This window comes from Sturnus vulgaris, chromosome 3 (assembly GCF_052056855.1).
Source record: "Sturnus vulgaris isolate bStuVul1 chromosome 3, bStuVul1.hap1, whole genome shotgun sequence".
Classification (NCBI taxonomy): domain Eukaryota; kingdom Metazoa; phylum Chordata; class Aves; order Passeriformes; family Sturnidae; genus Sturnus; species Sturnus vulgaris.
This window is the reverse complement of record NC_142245.1, coordinates 113,919,755-113,940,012: the sequence shown is the minus strand read 5'-3', so window position 1 is coordinate 113,940,012 and position 20,258 is coordinate 113,919,755. Positions and strand designations below refer to the sequence as shown.

The 20,258-nt window shown below is 53.1% G+C and overlaps 2 protein-coding genes across 2 annotated transcripts in view; one reads left to right on the top strand and one right to left on the bottom strand.

Moving 5' to 3' along the window:
- PTK2B (protein tyrosine kinase 2 beta) overlaps window positions 1-9,230 on the top strand; it is a 39,284-nt gene extending 30,054 nt beyond the window's left edge. The window contains 11 exon segments of the mRNA XM_088162658.1: window positions 960-1,068; window positions 1,263-1,328; window positions 2,082-2,207; window positions 3,766-3,912; window positions 5,055-5,087; window positions 5,419-5,446; window positions 5,660-5,706; window positions 6,643-6,786; window positions 8,113-8,143; window positions 8,146-8,192; window positions 8,280-9,230. Of these exon segments, the coding sequence (XP_088018784.1) occupies window positions 960-1,068; window positions 1,263-1,328; window positions 2,082-2,207; window positions 3,766-3,912; window positions 5,055-5,087; window positions 5,419-5,446; window positions 5,660-5,706; window positions 6,643-6,786; window positions 8,113-8,143; window positions 8,146-8,192; window positions 8,280-8,495 (994 nt within the window). The 3' untranslated portion in view covers window positions 8,496-9,230.
- A 1,609-nt stretch (window positions 9,231-10,839) lies between these two features.
- CHRNA2 (cholinergic receptor nicotinic alpha 2 subunit) lies at window positions 10,840-17,256 on the bottom strand. The gene is made up of 5 exons (XM_088162659.1): window positions 17,105-17,256; window positions 15,589-15,633; window positions 15,378-15,487; window positions 12,726-13,845; window positions 10,840-11,765 (listed from the first exon to the last, which is right to left on the bottom strand). The coding sequence occupies exons 2-5, from the start codon at window positions 15,616-15,618 to the stop codon at window positions 11,640-11,642; spliced, it is 1,386 nt and encodes a 461-aa protein (XP_088018785.1). The 5' UTR covers window positions 15,619-15,633; window positions 17,105-17,256; the 3' UTR covers window positions 10,840-11,639.
- Between the last annotated feature and the right edge of the window lie 3,002 nt (window positions 17,257-20,258).

Here is a 20,258-nt window from a genome sequence, read left to right as displayed (position 1 = left end):
ATCTCCAAGGCTTCTCCAAGCCCAAATTCCAGGAGCTGCTTTGCAGCCTGAGGTGAGCCGGGAATTCCGGAGGACCCATGGAATGAGGGGTGGGGATGTGGGGGGAAAGTTGGGAAAAGTTTTGGATTGGGAGTTTTTTATGGAAAGGTTTGGGCTTGGAGAAACATTGGAGACCGTTTGGAGATGATTTCCTGGGAAGCAAAACATTCCCATTCCAAAGGGTCTCCAAGGCTGGGAAATCTGGATGGTCCAGAGAGGGAATGTGAGGAAAAATCTGGAAAAACATTTGGATCCAGAGTTTTTAGGAAAAATCTGGACTTGGAGGAATATTGGAGATCCATTCCTGGGAAGCCAAACATTCCCATTCCAATGGATCTCCAAGGCTTCTCCAAGCCCAAATTCCAGGAGCTGCTTTGCAGCCTGAGGTGAGCCAGGAATTCTGGAGGACCCATGGAATGAGGGGTGGGGATGTGGGGGGAAAGTTGGGAAAAGTTTTGGATTGGGAGTTTTTATGGAAAGGTTTGGGCTTGGAGAAACATTGGAGACCGTTTGGAGATGATTTCCTGGGAAGCAAAACCTTCCCATTCCAAAGGGTTGCCAAGGCTTTTCCAACCCCAAATTCCAGGAGCTGCTTTGCAGCCTGAGGTGAGCCAGGAATTCTGGAGGTTCCATGGAATAAGGGGTGATGATGTGGGGGAAAAATCTGGGAAAAGCTTTGGATCGGGAATTTTTGGACTTGGAGGAACCTTGGAAACCGTTTGGAAGGTGATGGGATGGAAGATTTTTGCTTCCCAGGAAAGGGAACTGCAGGGAATTCTGCTCCCACATTCCACCGGGAACTGGGAATTCTGCTGTCCTCCCACTGCCATCCCTCCCCTCCTCCCTCGTGTTTCCCATCCCGATTTTCCGGGTCCCGGGAATTCCCGGGAATTGTCCCATTCCGTGTCCCCTCCCTGCAGTGACATTTACCTGATGGAGAAGGAGCTGGCCAAGGAGCAGGAGAGGAACAACCGGCACCGGCCTCCCAAAATCCTGGAGCCTCCGGCATTCCAGGAGCCGCCTCCCAAGGTTGGGAAGGGCTGGAACCCTCCGTGGGACACACCCAGGTGGGATTTCCCAGGATTGGATCCGGAGGAATTCCCGCCTTTTCCCGTTTTTTTTTTTTTTTTTTTTTTTTTTTTTTTTTTTGTTGTTGTTTTTTTTGTTTTTGTTTTTGTTTGTTTTGTTTGTTTTTTGTTTTGTTTTGTTTTTTCCCTCCACAGCCCAGCAGGCCCATGTACAAGCCGCCATCCCAGAATAATCTCCTGGCTCCCAAGCTGCAATTCCAGGTGAGAATCCCTGGAGATTCCCACAAGGATGTGGGTCAAGGGGGGGGTGAGGATGGGAGGGAATCTCGTGGATTTTGGGATCTCGGCCGCTCCATCCCGGAGGTTTTGTCCGTCAGGGAATCCTGGAATTGTTGAGGTTGGAAAAGTTCTGGGAGATCTTGGAGTCCCCCCCCAAATCCTCATGGATTTGAATCCATCCAGGAATGAGGATTCCTCCACCACTGTGAGAGGCTGGATGGATTTTCCAGGCTGGAATTATTCCTGATATCGCCAAAAAATTCCCCTCATCCCATCCTTCGTTCCCTCATGGATTTGAATCCATCCAGGAATGGGGATTCCTCCACAGCTGTGCCAGGGCTGGATGGATTTTTCCAGGCTGGAATTATTCCTGATATCCCAACATCTGGAAGCCGTTCCCTCATCCCATCCCTCATTCCCTGGGAGCAGATTCCCCATCATTCCAGGCAGGAAATTCCAGAGGGAATTCCACCAGGCTGAGCCCTCCCAGCTCCCTCAGCCCTTCCCGATTTTTCGGGATGAGCTCTTTGGAGCTCGGAAAGAACCAAAATTTCCCAAGCTGGTTTTTTTTTATGCTTAGACCCAATCCCGATCCCCATCCCGCTTCCCGGCGCAATTCCCGCTCTTCCCGCGCTCCCGCTCCGTCCGTGTGTCCGCACTTAACGCCCTTTTTCCATGGGCTTCTCTCGCTCCCGCCGCCGCCTCTCCCGCGCCCATTCCCGAAAAAATTCCCAGGTTCCGGAGGGGCTCTGTGCCAGTTCTCCCACCCTCGCCAGCCCCGCCGAGTACCAGAGCCCGGCCAATTCCCGGCGCACTCCTCCTCCCAGCCGGCACAACGTCTTCAAGCGCCACAGCATGAGGGTAAGCCCGGAATTCCCGCCGGGATTCGTCATCCGGGAGGAGAATTCCCAAAAAAAAAAAAAAAAAAAAGAAATCATCCAAAAAATCGTCGCGTCGGGATTCGCTTCCTTCCCGCTGCCGCTTCTTGCCGCTGCCGCTTCCCGCTGCTCGATGTTGGATCCTTTGGATGGTCTGGGAAGGTCCAATCCCATTCCCGATAGAAATTTTTGGGATGTCTCCACGCGTGGTTTCTCTCCACTCCCCGTATCCTGGATTTTTCAGGATGAGCCTTCCCCAAAAAAACAAAATCCAAAAATCAGCGCGGAACTCGTGGCTGCCGCTCCTCGGGAATTCCGCGTTGGGATCCCACCTGAAATCCCAGACTTGGGGATTTTTCCAGCCGTGGGTTGGATTCCCAACTTTTCTGCTGGGAGTTGGGACGCTCCGAGCCGGGAATTGCCGGGAAAGCCGCGGTGCTGGAATGTGGTGCTGGGAGACGTGGCTGCCTCTCCTTGCCGGGAATCCCATTTCCCTCTTTTTCCTGATTTTTCCACCTTTTTCCCTACCTTTTTTGCCCCCACTTTCTCCCGTTTTTCCCACATTTTCTCCCATTTTCTCCCCTTTTCCCTCCTTTTTTCTCCCCTTGCCCCCATTTTTTTCCTCTTTCCCCCCTTCCTCCTATTTTTTCCTTTTTTTCCGTTTTTCCCTTTTCTTTCCTTTATCCCAAACTTTCCCCTTTTTTCTCCGTTCCTCTCCTTTCCCCTTTTTCCCTTCCCCCTTCCTTATCCTTTCCCCCTCTTTCCCCTCCCTTTCCCTCCCTTTTCCCCTCTTTCCCCCGCCATTCTCCCTTTTTTGCTTTTCCCTCCTTTCCCCCCTCTATCCCACATTTCCCCCCATTTTCCTCTTTTTCCTCCTTTGCCCTCATTTCCTCCTTTTTTCCTGCCGTTCTCCCTCTTTCCCTTCCCCCCTTTTCCCCCCTTTTCCCCCCTTTTCCCCCCTTTTCCCCCCTTTTCCCCCCTTTTCCCCCCTTTTCCCCCCTTTTCCCCCCTTTTCCCCCCTTTTCCCCCCTTTTCCCCCCTTTTCCCCCCTTTTCCCCCCTTTTCCCCCCTTTTCCCCCCTTTTCCCCCCTTTTCCCCCCTTTTCCCCCCTTTTCCCCCCATTTTCCTCTTTCCTCCTTTTTTCCTGCCATTCTCCCTCTTTTCTCTTCCCCCCTTTTTCTCTTTCCCCCCTTTTTCTCTTTCCCCCCTTTTTCTCTTTCCCCCCTTTTTCTCTTTCCCCCCTTTTTCTCTTTCCCCCCTTTTTCTCTTTCCCCCCTTTTTCTCTTTCCCCCCTTTTTCTCTTTCCCCCCTTTTTCTCTTTCCCCCCTTTTTCTCTTTCCCCCCTTTTTCTCTTTCCCCCCTTTTTCTCTTTCCCCCCTTTTTCTCTTTCCCCCCTTTTTCTCTTTCCCCCCTTTTTTCTCTTTCCCCCCTTTTTCTCTTTCCCCCCTTTTCCCCAATTCCCCCCCATCACCTCCCACCCCTCACCCTCTCCTCCGGGAATTCCCCATCCCGACGCCATTCCCTGTTTCCCGGGGCTGCAGGAGGAGGATTTCCAGCGGCCGCGGAGCCGGGAGGAGGCGCAGCAGCTGCTGGAGCTGGAGCGGCTCCGCGTGGAGCAGGCCATGGAGCGCCAGCAGAAGGAGATGCTGGAGGACGATCGCTGGCTGAGGGAGGAGGTCAAGAGCCTGGTGAGACATTCCCCAAAAAAAAAATAATAAAAAAAAAAAAATTCCCAAATCCTTGGGAATCACCCGGGAACGGCGTTGGGATGGGATTGGGGGAGGTGGAATCGCAACGCCGCCATGTCAGGGGTGATCCGAAGTTTCCGTGGATGATCACGGGAGTTCTCTGGGAATTCCAGCCCAGCCACGAATTCCTTCCAAATCCCATTTCCTCATTTCCCAGGGAATTCCCTCCATTCCCAGCTCTCCCAGCCTGGCATTGGATCCATCCCCATCCCGACTCCTCTCCGAGAAGGAATTTTGGGAATTTGGGACTCCAGGAAGGGTCTCCCTTCCCTTTTCCATCCCCCAATTCCATAAAAATCCCTCAGGATGGATCCTGAGTGTCTAGGATCCCAGAATCCTGGAATGGTTTGGGATGGGATCCATGGACCTTCAATCCCATCCTGGGAACACTTCCCATGATCCCAGGGTGATCCAAATCCACCCTTGGATGTTCCCAGGGATTCTCTGGGAATTCCAGCCCAGCCAGGAATTCCTTCCCAAGATCCCACCCCGAGCTCCCCTTTCCCACTGGAAGCCATTCCCTGGCTCCTGGCCCTCCAGCCCTTTCCCAAATCCCAGCTCTCCTGGAAACCTCTGGAAAAGGCTCCCAGCATTCCCTGCATCCTTCCCTCATCCAGCTGCACATTCCCAGCTCTGGCATTGGATCCATCCCCATCCCAATTCCTCTCCGGGAAGGAATTTTCGGATCCAGGGGCTTCCCTGGGAATTCGGGACTCCAGGAAGGGTCTCCCTTCCCTTTTCCATCCTTGAATTCCATAAAAATCCCTCACGGATGGATCCTGAGTGTCCTGGATCTCAGAATCCCGGAATGGTTTGGGATGGGATCCATGGATTTCAATCCCATCCCTTTACTTCTTTTTTTCCCCCCTTTCCCCTTTTCCCCCTTTTTTCTTCCCTTTACCCCCCTTTATCCCATTTTTCCCCCCTTTTCCCCATTTTCTCCTTTTTCCTTCTTTATTCCCTCATTTTTCCTCCCTTCCCCCCTTTTTTCTCCATTTCCCTCCCTTTTTTCCCATTTTTCCATTTCCTCCATTTTTCCCCCATTTTCTCACACCACACTCAAACTTTTCCTCCTTTTCCAGGATCCCAAGGTTTTCCTGAACAACATTCCTCCGGTGAGTGATTCCAGAGAAATCCCTGAAAAATCCTGGCTGCTTTTGGGTCCCTTTCCTGGCGTTTTTTTGGGAATATCTGGATGTCCTCATCCCTTTTTCCACAGATGGCTGATAAATATTTATTTTATTTTATTTTATTTTATTTTATTTTATTTTTTTATTCATTTGGGGAAAAAATTATCTGGAAAAATGGGATTTTGGATCCCAGGATCCTTCCCGACATTCCAGGAGGGAATGGGCGACACCTCCTCGCTCTTCCCTCCCTCCATCCTGAATTGTGGCCTCTAATTCCCAATTTCTTTGATTTTATTTTTTTTCCCTTCCCCTGCAGCTGCTCCCGGAGAAGGAAACGGATTACAGTGAGTCTTTGGAATTCCTGGAATTCCCACTTGGAACCCGGGGAATGTTTCCCTGGATTTCCCACCTTCCTAAGCTGCTTCTCCTGGGATTTTGGGATCCCGTGGGAGGCGGGGATGGGTTGGGGGGGTTGGGGAAGCGAATCCCGGGATTCTGCGGCATTCCCACAATTCCCTGGGATGATTTTTCCTTCCTTTCCCTCGCTCCCGGCGCAGCGCAATTCACGGGGCCCCCCCAGAAGCCTCCGAGACTCGGGGCTCAGGTAAGGCCTGGGATGGCTCCTGAGCCTCCTTTTCCACCTCTGGAATCCACGGGATGGGAATTTTCCTGCCAGGAATTCCTTCCCAAATCCCATTTCCCCCTTTCCCGGGGAATTCCCTCCATTCCCACCTCTGGCATTGGATCCATCCCCATCTCGACTCCTCTCTGGGAAGGAATTTTGGGAATTCACTGGGAGTTCGGGACTCCAGGAAGGGTCTCCCTTACCTTTTCCATCCCTGAATTCCATAAAAATCCCTCAGGATGGATCCTGAGTGTCCTGGATCCCTGGATCTTAAATCCCATCCCATTCCAATTCCACGATGCCAGGGTGATCCAACCTTTCCTTGGACACTGCCAGGGATTCTCTGGGAATTCCAGCCCAGCCAGGAATTCCTTCCCCAGATCCCACCCCGAGCTCCCCTTTCCCACTGGAAGCCATTCCCTGGCTCCTGGCCCTCCAGCCCTTTCCCAAATCCCAGCTCTCCTGGAAACCTCTGAAAAGGCTCCCAGCATTCCCTGCATCCTTCCCTCATCCAGCTGCACATTCCCAGCTCTGGATTTGATCCATCCCCATCCCAACTCCTCTCCGGGAAGGAATTTTGGGATCCAGGGGCTTCACTGGGAATTCAGGACTCCAGGAAGGGTCTCCCTTCCCTTTTCCATCCCTGAATTCCATAAAAATCCCTCGGGGATGGATCCTGAGTGTCCTGGATCCCAGAATCCCGGAATGGTTTGGGATGGGATCCATGGACCTTCAAATCCCATCCCATTCCACGTGCAGGGAATTCCCCTCTCCTTGGCTGCTCCAACCTTTCCTGGAGCACTTCCAGGGAATGGGAGCCCCCCAATCTCTGTGAACACATCTTTCCCTGATTTTTTTTTTTTTTTCCCCCCGGGATCCATCTGATCCCCATCTCATCCCAAAATTCCCCGGCAGTCCATCCAGCCGGCGCCCACGGCCAACCTGGACCGCACGGATGATCCGGTGTACGGGAATGTCATGGATCTGGTGCGGGCCGTGCTGCAGCTGAAGAACGAGATCAGCCTGGTGCCTCCCGATGGATACATCCTGGTGGTCAAGGTAGGGATGGGACGGGCCCGGAATTCCCTGGAATTCCGTGGGAAATGGGAGAGGTTGGTGGGAATTGGTCTCTTGAGTCCAGGTGTCCTTTTTGGGAAAGGGGTTGTGCCTGCGGGAGAGCAGTTCCAGAATTCCCTGCTCTCCATTGGATATGTGGATCAATCCAGCATTCCCTGCTCCTCCATTGGATCCTTGGAGCGATCCCAGCATTCCCTGCTCCTCCATTGGATCCTTGGAGCAACGGTGGGAGCAATCCCAGGATTCCCTGCTCTCCATTGGATACCTGGAGCAATGGAGGAGCAACCCCAGCATTCCCTGCTCTCCATTGGATACTTGGAGCAGTCCCAGAATTCCTTGCTCCTTCCTTGGAGCAATCCCAGCATTCCCAGTTTCTCTACTGGATCCCTGGGATAATCTTAGCATTCCCTGCTCTTCCTTTGGATCCTTGGCTCAACACTTGGAGGTTCTCCCACCACTCCCCTCTTTTGAATGGAATCCTCCCCTAAGCCACCCAAACTATTCCCGCTGGGAATTCACCCAGATCCATCCCATAATCCATCCCAGGATCTGTGCCCAGATCCACCCTCAGATCCATCCCCAGATCCCTCCCCGAGTCCATCCTCGGATATCCCTGGATCCATCCTCAGATCCGTCCCCAGCTTTATTTTTGGCTCCATCCCCGGATCCACCCTCAGATCCATCCTGGATCCCTCCCTGAATCCATTCCCAGATCCATCCCTGGATCTTTCCCTGGATCCCTTCCCAGATCCATTCCAGGTTCCATCCTCACATCCATCCCGGATCCCTCCCCAGGTCCATCTCCAGATATCCCTGGCTCCATCCCCAGATCCTTGGATCAATCCCTGGATCCATCCCAGGATCCATCTCTAGATCCATCCTTGGATGCATCCCCAGCTTTATTTTTGGCTCCATCCCCGGATCCACCCTCAGATCCATCCCCATATCCCTCCCCGAATCCATTCCCAGATCCATCCCTGGATCTTTCCCTGGATCCCTCCACAGATCCATCCTTGGATCCATGCCCGGATCCATGTCCAGATCCATCCATTGGTCCATCCCTGGCTCCATCCCCAGATCCATCCTTGGATTCCTCCTTGGATCCATCCTGAGATCTGTCCCTGGTTCCGTTCCCGAATCCATCCCCAGATCCATCCTTGGATCCATCCCAAGATCCACCCCCGGTTCCGTCCCGGGATCCATCCCTGGTTCCATGCCCAGATCCATCCCAAGATCCACCCCCGGTTCCGTCCCGGGATCCATCCATGGATCCTTTCCCGGATCCATCCCAACCCTCCCTTCCCGCAGAAGATCGGCCTTTCCCTACGGAAGCTCATCGGAGCGTCGACGAGATCCTCCCCGACCTCCCGTCCTCTTCCCGCACTGAGGTAAGAGCGGGAACATCGGGAAACGAGGGCTGGGGGTGCTACGGGACGACATTCCCAAACCTGAATTCCCAAAAAATCCCTTCCCAGATCGAGGGCACCCAGAAGCTGCTCAACAAGGACCTGGCCAACCTCATCAGCAAGATGCGCCTGGCGCAGCAGAATTCCGGCACTTCCCTGAGCTCGGAATTCCAGCGGCAGATGCTGACGGCTTCCCACGCCCTGGCCGTGGACGCCAAGAACCTCCTGGACGCCGTGGACCAGGCCAAGCTCCAGGCCAACCTGGCCAAGCCGTGCTCGGAATGAGGGAAGGCATTCCGGAACCATCCGGGACGAGCCGGCTTTCCGTGGATTTTTTTTTTTTGGTTTGGTTTTGTTCGGTTTTTTTTTTTTCCCCTTCTTCCTGCTCCTCGTGTCTCTGCGTTGCTCTTCGGAAGATGGCAGGAATCCGATGGGGGGTTTTCCCTGGAAAAAGGTTGGGATGGGGGTGGTGGAGAAGAGAGGGAGGGTGAAGATCCCTCCGGCTCGGCGGCTTCCCGGCCGGGAATGCTGGCGCATCCATGGATCCGTGGAGCACGGATGGCCGCGGGCGGCACGGCGGGACAAAGGACCTGGAGCGTGCCGGGAGCCGTGGGCACGGAATTTTTATTTTTTGGGGGGAGGTGGGGGGAGCTGGAATTCCCATGGGAACGATGTCCGGAAGGAACCGTCGGCGTTCTCTTTCCCTTGCACATTGTACAGAAGAGTTTATTTAACGACGGCGAGCCTACGGAATTCCGGAGCCGACGGAATTCGGGAAGGGATGGATCCCCCCTCTCCATGGATCACGGCTTTTTAGGGGGGGGACACAAACCTGGAGAACCTCTTCCAGCTGCGTTTTTTTTTTTTTCCCCGAGTTTTGTGTCAACGCCGCCGGCAAAAATCCGCGGCTCCGTCGGGTTTGTGCTTCCGGTTGGGAACCCGGCGGATTCGGGCTTTTCCCCCAGCGTTTTCCCGCAGTTTTCCCAGTTTATTCCGGCTGAGATAAAACCGTGCGCCAAATCCTGCTGTGGAATCTCCTTCCTGTCGTTTCCCCCACGGCCAATCCCCTGGAATTTCCTTGGAAAAAGGGATGGTTGGGATGGTGGGAGATTTCCTGGGATGGTGGGAAGGGAGTCTGTGCCCGTGGAATGGGATGAGGATTCCTGCCCCAAATGGAGCTCTCCCAAAAAAAGGGTGGAGGGGTCACCCCAAATCTTGGGATTGGTGGCCCCTCATTCCAAGGATTTGGAGGGGCTGGAGCGTGTCCAGGGAAGAGGCTGAGGGAGCTGGGAAAACTCAGCCTGGAGAAAAAAAAAAAAAAAAAAAAAGGAGGATCCTGAAGGAGCTTCTCCCTCTGGAATTTCCTGCCAGGAGGGTGGGATTGGGATCTGCTCCCAGGGAATGAGGGATGGGATGAGGGGAGGTTTGTGGGATATCGGGAATAATTCCAGCCTAGAGAATCCATCCAGCCCTGGCACAGTGGTGGATGAATCCCCATTCCTGGATGGATTCAAATCCATGAGCATTTGCCAGGGAATGAGGGATGGGATGAGGGGAGGTTTGTGGGATATCGGGAATAATTCCAGCCTGGAAATAATTTTCCAGCCCAGGGCAGGGGTGGAGCCCCCATTCCAGGATGGATTCAAATCCATGAGGATTTGGTGGGACACGGATCAGGGGTGGCCTCAGACCGGCTGGACTCCACCTCCGAGAGTTTTCCCAGCCTCACCAATTCCGTAATTCCCAGATTTTACCGGTGCCTGGTAAAACCCATCCCCCTGACCTTCCCAGGAGATTCCCCCTCTCCTGGATATCCAGGAGCTCCTGGATATCCAGGGTTGGACACTCCCCTCCACGTGTCCCCGCGCCTGATCCGTCTGCCAGCTCCGGAGGCTCCGGAAGCGGCAGGGACACCCTCGGGATGTTCCTGTCCTCCTGCAGCCCCGTTAATTCCGCCTGGTTTCATTCCAGAAAGCACAAAACGTTCCCTCAAAGATTCCCGGTGGTGTTCCAGGAGGGAAAACAGACCAGGGGAAAAAAAAAAAAACTGGAATTTCTCCGAGTGTTGGTGGGAGAAAAAAGGGAGCAGGTGCTCCGAGGGGTCTGGAGGATTTATGGAAGGAGCCAGGAGATTTGGGAGCTGAGGTGTCCCAAAATTTCCTGGGATCATGGGATTATGGGATCCTGTCCATGTCCCTTCTGCATGGACTCTCCACAGCATTATCCCTGTCCCTCGGCCTCCTGGGATTGTGGGATCATGGGATTATGGGATATTCCTTCTATATGACCCATCCACAGTGTTATCCCTGCCCCACCACCTCCTGGCATCATGGAATAATGGGATTTTGGGATCATGGGATTATGGGATCATTCCATATCCCTTCTTGCATGGACAATCCAAAGTGTTATTCCTATCCTACGGCCTCCTGGGATTGTGGGATCATGGGATTATGGGACACGGGATTATGGGATCATGTCCGTGTCCCTTCTGCATGGGCAATCCAAAGCATTATTCCTGTCCCACAACCTCCTGGGACTGTGGGATGGTGGGATCATGGGATTATGGGATTGCAGGATTATGGGATCACGGGATTATGGGATTACATCCATGTCCTGTTCGCACAGACAATCCACAGCGTTATCCGGGATTTTCCCACAATTTCCTGGGATCATGGAATCACAGGTTTGTGGGATCCTCTCCATATCACTCAAGCATTATCCCTCTCCCACGGTCTCCTGGAATTGTGGGATCATGGGATTATGGGATTCTGTCCATATCCTTTCTGCACAGACAGGATCCAAAGCCTTTTTGCTGTCCCACAACTTTCTGGGATTGTGGGATCATGGGATCATGTCCGTGACCCTTCTGCACCTGGACAAAACGTTATTCCTGTCCCACGACCTCTTGGGATTTTGGGATCATGGGATTATAGGATCTTGTCCTTATCCCTTGTCCATGGGCCATCCAAAGCATTATTACTGTCCCGTGACCTCTGGGGATTATGGGATCATGGGATTATGGGATCATGGGATTATGGGATCATGGGATTATGGGATCGTGTCTGTGTCCCTTCTGCACAGACCACCCATAGCGTTTTCCCTGTCCCACAATTCCTGGGATCATGGAAATTGGGATCACGGGATTATGGGATCACAGGATAATGGGATTACATCCATGTCCCATTCGCACAGACAATCCACAACGTTATCCCGAGATTTTCCCACAATTTCCTGGGATCATGGGACTGCGGGATTATGGGATCACAGGATCACATCCAGGTACCCCCCACCCCCACCATATCCCTTTTCCCACCTTCCATTCCCATCGCAGCTTTTCCACAGCTCCACATCCACCCCCCGGTCACCGCCATTCCCACAATTCCTGCCATTCCCACAATTCCCGCCATTCCCACAATTCCTGGCCGGATCCTAGATCATCCCGGCCAGGTAAGGGGGCAGGAAGAGCCCCACGGTGCCCAGCAGGCAGACGATGATGAACATCCAGAGGAAGATCCGGTCGATCACCATGGCCACGTATTTCCAGTCTTCCTTCACCTGCCGGCAGGGAAAAAAAAAGGTTTGGGAATCCCTTTCCCAGGAAATCTCCTGGGATTAGATCACCCTGAGCTCCCTGGGAATCTGCTGGTTGCCTCAGGAGCTTTGGAGTTTTCCAAGAAATCCTAGGGGTCTCCAGGGCGGAGCTGATCCCAAACTTTTGGTTTTGGGGATTTTCCAAACTTTGGGAAAAGCAGGAATGTGGCCTAGGAGCCAAGGGTGGGAGAGGGGTCTCCAACATTCCCAAAGGAACCCTTGACCGACCCTGCAGACCGGGAATCTCCCTGGAGGTGGGAGATGGGTCGTGGATCTTCTCCCTGGGCTTGGGTCCTTGGGACCCAAGCCTGGATCCCAGAACTGCCCATTCCCAGTTTTGGGGATTTCAGGAACCAAATCTGGATCCCAGAACTGAGCATTCCCAGTTTTGGATCCTTGGGAATTGTCCATGGATCCCAGAACTGACCATTCCCAATTCTGGGGTCCTCAGGAACCAAATCTGGATCCCAGAATTGACCTTTCCCAGTTTTGGGATCTCAGGAATCAAACCAGGATCCCAGAACTGACCATTCCCAACTTTGGGATCTCCAACCCTATCCACGGATCCCAGAACTGCCCTTCCCAATTTTGGGATCTCCAGCCCTATCCACAGATCCCAGAACTGCCCTTCCTATTTTTGGATCTTCAGGAGCAAAACCTGGATCCCAGAAGCGACCATTCCCAGTTTTTGGATCTCCAGCTCCATCCACAGATCCCAGAACTGCCCTTCCCAATTTTGGGATCTCAGGAATCAAACCTGAATCCCAAAACTGCCCATTCCCAATTTTGAGATCTCAGGAATCAACCCTGGATCCCAGAACTGCCCTTCCCATTTTTAGGATCTCAGGAATCAACCCTGGATCCCAGAACTGACCATTCCCAATTTTGGGATCTCCAACCCCATCCACGGATCCCAGAACTCACGGAGAAGTCGGCGTCCTCGGCCCGCAGGTGATCGGCGATGTACTGCACCCCTTCCAGGGCCTTCAGAATCCGGGGGGACAGCGCCAAGCCCTGCTCCGAGCCTTCCTCCTCCTCATCCTCCTTCTCCTCCTCCTGCTCCTCTTCCTCCTCCTCCTCTTTCTTCCCCTTGGATGATCCGCACGACGCCGAGCCCCCGGACGCCTTCCCGCAGTGGAACTGGCTTTCCTGGGATTCCACGGGATGGCCGGGATAGGCCTTCCCTTCTTCCTCTTCCTCTTCATCCTCCTCCTCCTCCTCCTCCTCCTCCTCCTCCCACTTGTCATCCACGTCGGTCTCCAGCCAGCACCGCGACGTGCTGAGCCGCGCCCCGGGGTGGTCGTACTGTCCCGCCGCCCCCTCGGGCGCCGGCGGCAACGCCGGCGGCCTCCTCATGAACAACCAGCGCGGGACCACGCCCAGGAAAAAGCGGCGGACCCAGCGCGGCATGGTGTGGGTGCTGGGCGAGCGGTGGTGCACGTTGAGCACGAAGACGGTGATGATGATGGAGAGCGTGACGAAGATCATGGTGAAGAGCAGGTACTCGCCGATCAGCGGGATGACGAGCGAGGTGGACGGGATGATCTCGGTGATGAGCAGCAGGAAGACGGTGAGCGACAGCAGCACGGAGATGCAGAGCGTGATCTTCTCGCCGCAGTCCGAGGGCAGGTAGAAAACCAGGACGGTGAGGCAGGAGATGAGCAGGCACGGGATGATGAGGTTGATGGTGTAGAAGAGCGGCAGGCGCCGGATGACGAAGTAGAAGGTGATGTCCGGGTAGATCTCGGTGCAGCAGTCGTACTTCTTGGAGGTGTAGGTGCTGATGGCGTTGATGATGGCCCACTCGCCGCTCTCCCAGTAGTCCTTGAGGTCCACGTGGTGGTCCATGTTCTCCAGGTCGATCTTGGCCTTGTCGTAGGTCCAGGAGCCGAACTTCATCTTGCAGTTCTGCTGGTCGAAGGGGAAGAAGGTGACGTCGATGCTGCAGGAGCTCTTGTAGATGGCCGGCGGCACCCACTTGACCGTGCCGTCCCAAAAAAGGTGGGCCTTGGTCATGTGGGTCACCGCGAACTCGCCGTCGGCGCTGGGGGAAAAACAGGGAATGGTGAAAAAACAGGGAATGGGGGTGGGATGGGATAATGGGGCAAAGGGGTAATGGGATAATGAAATAATGGGATGGAGATGCCGTCCCAAAAAAGGTGGGCCTTGGTCATGTGGGTCACCGCGAACTCGCCGTCGGCGCTGGGGGAAAACAGGGAATGGTGAAAACAGGGAATGGGGGTGGGATGGGATAATGGGATAAAGGGGTAATGGGATCCATGGGATGGGATAATGGGATGGAGATGCCGTCCCAAAAAAGGTGGGCCTTGGTCATGTGGGTCACCGCAAACTCGCCGTCGGCGCTGGGGGAAAACAGGGAATGGTGAAAACAGGGAATGGGGGTGGGATGGGATAATGGGGCAAAGGGGTAAAATGGTAATGGGATAATGAAATAATGGGATGGAGATGCCATCCCAGAATAAGTGGGCCTTGGTCATGTGGGTCACCACGAACTCTCCGACGGCGCTGGGGGAAAAACAGGGAATGGTGAAAAAACAGGGAATGGGGGTGGGATGGGATAATGGGGCAAAGGGGTAATGGGATAATGAAATAATGGGATGGAGACGCCGTCCCAAAAAAGGTGGGCCTTGGTCATGTGGGTCACCACGAACTCGCCGTCGGCGCTGGGGGAAAAACAGGGAATGGTGAAAACAGGGAATGGGGGTGGGATGGGATAATGGGATCCATGGGATAGGATAATGGGATGGGGTAATGGGATAATGGGATGGAGATGCCGTCCCAAAAAAGGTGGGCCTTGGTCATGTGGGTCACCACGAACTCACTGTCGGCGCTGGGGGAAAACAGGGAATGGTGAAAACAGGGAATGGGGGTGGGATGGGATAATGGGATCCATGGGATGGGATAATGCGGTAAAGGGGTAATGGGATAATGGGGTAATGGGATGGAGATGCTGTCCCAAATAAGGTGGGCCTTGGTCATGTGGGTCATGGTGAACTCGCCATAGGCACTGGGGAAAAAACATGGAATAATGAAAATAGGGAACGATGAAAAGAGGTAATAAAGGTGGGGTGGGATAATGGGATCCATGGGATGGGATGATGGGATAATGGGGTGGAGATGCCATCCCAAAAAAGGTGAGCCTTGGTCATGTGGGTCACTGTGAACTCGCTGTCAGCACTAGGGAAAAAACAGGAAATGGTGGAAACAGGGAATGGGGGTGGGCTGGGATAATGGGGTAATTGGGTAATGGGATAATGGAATAATGGGGTAATGGGATAATGGGATCCATGGGATGGAGATGCCATCCTAAAAAAGTTGGGCCTTGATCATGTGGGTCATGGTGAACTCGCCATAGGCACTTGGGAAAAAACAGGGAATGGAGATGGGATGGGATGGGATGGGATGGGATGGGATGGGATGGGATGGGATGGGATGGGATGGGATGGGATAATGGCGTGGGAAGGGGGAATAGGAAGGGAGGGGAAGGGATGGGATTTAGGGAATGGATTTTAGGAGTGGATTTAGGGAACTCCCAGCTGCCCCAGGAATTCTCACTTGTTGTAGAGGACGATGTCCGGGATCCAGATCATCTCGGAGGGCACGCGGATGGAGGTGACGTTGTCGTACTCGGCCGGATCCCAGCGCAGTTTGTAGTCGCTCCATTCCTGCCGGGACACGCGGAGCGGATCCGTGGGAATCACCCTGGGCAGGGACATTCCCAAATCCCATTCCCAAATCCCATTCCCGGGTGGGGAGCAGCTCCTACCTGCTTCAGCCAGACGTTGGTGGTCATCATCTGGTTCTTCTCATCCTGGCATGGGGGGAAAGAGCGACGGATGAGCCGGGAGATCCCGAGGGATTGTCCCGGAATTCCGGCTTGCACCGGGATGAGCTTTCCTGGGATTTGTGGTCAGCAGAGGGCAGCAGGGAATTGCTTTTGGCAGGGAGGGAGGGAGGGAGGGAGGGATGGTCAGGGAGTGGGATGGGGGAGAGGGGGATAAAGGGATATTGGGGTAAGGGAAAAAAGGGATATTGGGATATTGGGAAAGGGGGATAAAGGGATATTGGGATACTGGGATAAGGGAAAAAAGGGATATTGGGATAAGGGAAAAAAGGGATATTGGGATAAAGGGATATTCAGATGGGGGATAAAGGGATATTGGGATAAGGGGACAAAGGGATAAAGGGATATTGGGATGGGGGATAAAGGGATATTGGGATAAGGGGATAAGGGGGAAAAAAGGGGTATTGGGATATCAGGATAAGGGGATGAAGGGATATTGGCATAAAGGGATATTGGGACAAAAGGATATTGGGATAGGGGGATGAAGGGATATTGGGATATGGGGATATGGGGATATTGGGATGGGGGATAAAAGGATATTGGGGGATTGGGATGGGGGATATGGGATAGAAGGATAAAGGGAGAAATGGATATGGGATACAGGAATAGAGGGATGCAGGGATATGAGATGGGGTATATAGGGATAAATGGATATGGGATAGAGGGACATGGGATTGGGATAGGGAGATATGGGGATAAAGGGATGGATGGATCCATGGATTGGAAGGAAGGAAGGAAGGAGAAAATGTGGGATCTTGGGAAGGAATTCCTGGCTGGGCTGGAATTCCCAGAGAATATCTGGGAGCATCCAAGGGGGGATTTGGATCACCCTGGGATCATGGGAAGTGTCCCTGGGATGGGATTGAAGGTCCATGGATCCCATCCCAAACCATTCCGGGATTCTGGGATCCAGGACACTCAGGATCCATCCCTGAGGGATTTTTATGGGATTGGGGGATGGAGAAAGGAAGGGAGACCCTTCCTGGAGTCCCCAATTCCCAGTGAAGCCCCTGGATCCGAAAATTCCTTCCCAGATGGATCCAATGCCAGGCTGGGAGAGCTGGGAATGTGCAGCTGGATGAGGGAAGGATGCAGGGAATGCTGGGAGCCTTTTCCAGAGGTTTCCAGGAGAGCTGGGATTTGGGAAAGGGCTGGAGGGCCAGGAGCCAGGGAATGGCTTCCAGTGGGAAAGGGGAGCTCGGGGTGGGATCTTGGGAAGGAATTCCCGGCTGGGCTGGAATTCCCAGAGAATCCCTGGGAACACCCAAGGAGAAGTTGGCTCACCCCGGGATCGCGGGATTCCATCGGGACGATCCTTAAATCTCCCTTCCCACCCAAACCAAAATTCCTCAAATCCAACCTCCCCCCCCCCCCCCCCCCCACCATTCCAACATCCCGGTGGGAACATCCAGGACTTGGAATTTCGGGAATTACGCACCACGTCGATGAGCTGGGCGATGGAGAGGCCGAAGCGGACGATGACGACGTCGGAAGTGTTGGGAACGGGCCGGGACCAGCGGTTGTATCCCGAAAAAAGGCGCTGGAAGAGCCGATCCTCCGCGTGGCTCCGGCGCTGGCCGGCGGCTGTGCCGGGAATTATTCGGGAATTCCGGAGTTCATCCATCTCCCAGTTCCTCCTCCCCCCCCCCAATCTGTCCTTACTGGTGGCACTGGTTTGGGTTGGGAGAGGGATGGGTGAGGATTTTTTTTTTTTTTTCCAGAGGGTATTCCCGAGGTTTTGGGATTGGGAGAAGGAATTTTTTATTTTTTCCATAAAATCCTCGGGTGGCCTCGGCTGCTGCGGCGCTGCCAGGCCTGGAAATCTGCAGGGATCCATAAATCTCCGGGAGAGAGGGGAGGGAGGCAGTGATGGGAAAAGAGAGGGAAAAGGGATGGAAAAGGGGTGGGAAAGGGATACAGGGGTGGAAAAGGGATGGAAAAGGGACAGAAAGGGGATGGGAAAGGGATGGAGGGGTGGAAAATGGGTGGAAAAGTGAGGGAAAAGGGAATGAGGGAAGGAAGGACGGAAAAGGGATAAAGGGATGGAAAATGGGTGGAAAAGGGTTAAAGGGGTGGAAAAGGGATCCAGGGATGGATAAATGGGTGGAAAAGAGATGGAGAGAGGGATAAAGGGATGGAAAAAGGGTGGAAAAGGGATGAAAAAAGATGGATGGAAAGAAGGATAGAGGGATGGAAAAGGGATGGAAAAAGGATGGATGGATGGATGGATGGAAGGACAGAGGGATGGAAAAGAGATAAAGGGGTGGAAAAGGATGGAGGAATGGAAAAAGGATGGAAAAGGGAACAAGGGAAGGAAGGATGAAAAAGGGATGGAGAGAGGGATAAAGGGATAGAAAACGGAGGGAAAAGGAGGGAAAGGGGATGGAAAAGGGAGGGAAAAAGAGGGGAAAATTGATGGAAAAGGGAATGAGGGAAGGAAGGATGGAAGAGATGGGGAAAGGGATGGAGGGAAGGATACAGGGGTGGAAAAAAGCTGGAAAAGGGATGCAAAATTATGGAAAAGGGATGGAAAAATTGATATAGGGATGGAAAAGGATTGGAGGGATGGAAAAAGGATGGAAAATTATGGAAAAGGGCTGGAAAAGGGATAGAGGGATGGAAAAGGGGTGCAGGGATGCGAGGGCTCTGCGCAGCTTTTCCCGGGAATCAGGATGAGGAATTTTGGGAATGAGGCCCCACAACCCATCCCAAACCCCTTCCAACCTTTTCCCGCCATCAGGAAATCCCTGGGGGTTGGATTTTAACCGGGAATTTATCAGAATTCCCCCCAAAAATTTTAAAATCTGTCTCAATTAAAATCAGCCTTGGGGGTGTGGGGTGCCCCACTCATGGAATGTTGATGGAAAACGGAACCCAAATCCCGATTTATTTTTTTTTTTCCCCCACACTTTGAAGAAATTCCCGAAGGAAAGACCTCGAAGAGATCCCCAAATTCCCGAATTTTTAGGGCGAGGAAACGAAGCCTGGCTGGTGGAAAACTGGGATTTCGCAGCTCCTCTCCCTCTTCCCGAGTTTTTTTTTTTCCCCCCCACACCTCCTGCAGAATTCCAGCGGGAATGCAGAGAGCTCGGAGCAGGAATTTGAGGAACTCCCGGGAAAATCCAAGCCGTCCTTACCAGCCTGGAGGAGGAGGAGGAGGAGGAGGAGGAAGGGGGAAATCCCGTGGGAAAAGCATCCCACGCTCCCCGAGCCACCGTTCCCCATGGATCCCATCCTTGGAAAATCCCCCTGGGAATGTGGGAAGGAGGCTCAGCAGGAACCGGGGAATTCCGGCGGCGTCTCCGTGGATTTGGGTTGGGACGGAGCCGAGTCAGCGATCCCGGATTTCATTCCTGGGAAAGAAAAGAAAACATCCCTGGAATATCCCAAAGATTCTCCAGATCCCAAAAATCCTGGAGTGGTTTGGGTGGGAAGAGAATTCCAAGATTCCCAAATTCCATTTTCCCTTTCCCACGTTTTATCTCCTGCCTGGAATTTTTCGAGATTAAAAAACCTCGGAGCCTTTGCCGGATCCGTCACCGATCCCGGATTTCATTCCCGGGAAAGAGCAGAAAACGTCCCTGGAATATCCCAGAGATTCTCCAGATCCCAAAAATCCAGGAATGGTTTGGGTGGGAAGAGAATTCCAAAATCCCCAAATTCCAATTTCCCACTTTCCCACGTTTTATCTCCTGCCTGGAATTTTTTGGGATTAAAAAACCCCACGGAACCTTCCCGAATCCGCCACCGATCCCAGATTTCATTCCTGGGAAAGAGCAGAAAACGTCCCTGGAATATCCCAGAGGTCATCCCAAAGATTCCCCAGATCCCAAAAATCCCAAAAAATCTTTGGGAAAAGGGGGAATCCAGGGATTTGCTGCTTTTCCAGGGATTCTCCATCCATCCATTCCTTCCCTTGGAAAAGGAGGAATTCTCTTCCCAAAATCCCTCCCCAAGGTGACTTTTCCACACCCAGCGCCCTCCGGAGCAGCATTCCCATTCCAGAATATTCCCAAAAATCCTGGAGTGGTTTGGATGGGAACAGAATTCCAAAATCCCCAAATTCCACTTTCCCACTTTCCCAAATTTTATCTCCTGCCTGGAATTTTTTGGGATTAAAAAAATCCACGGAGCCTTTGCCTTGATCCTGCATCCCCTCCCCATTCCCTGAATAAATTCCTCCCTCCCGGAGCTTTTCCAGGGTTTTTTCCAGGATTTTTCCAAGGTTTTCTCTTGGCTTTTCCTGCCCTCTGCATTTTTCTCCATTCCCTGGAAAAATTTCTCTCCCTCTGATTTTTTTTCCAGGAGTTTTCCAAGGTTTTTCCTTGATCTCACACCCCTCTCCATTCCCTGCAAAAATTCCTCCCTCCCAGGGTTTTTCCAGGATTTTTCCAAGGTTTTCCCAAGGTTTTTCCTTGATCCTGCGTCCTTCTCCATTCCCTGAAAAAATTCCTCCCTTCCGGAGCTTTTCCAAGGTTTTTCCAAGGTTTTCCCTTGGCTTTTCCTGCACTCTGAATCCCTCTCCATTCCCTGGAAAAAATTCCTCTCCCTCAGAGCTTTTCCTGGATTTTCCCAAGGTTTTTCCTTGATTC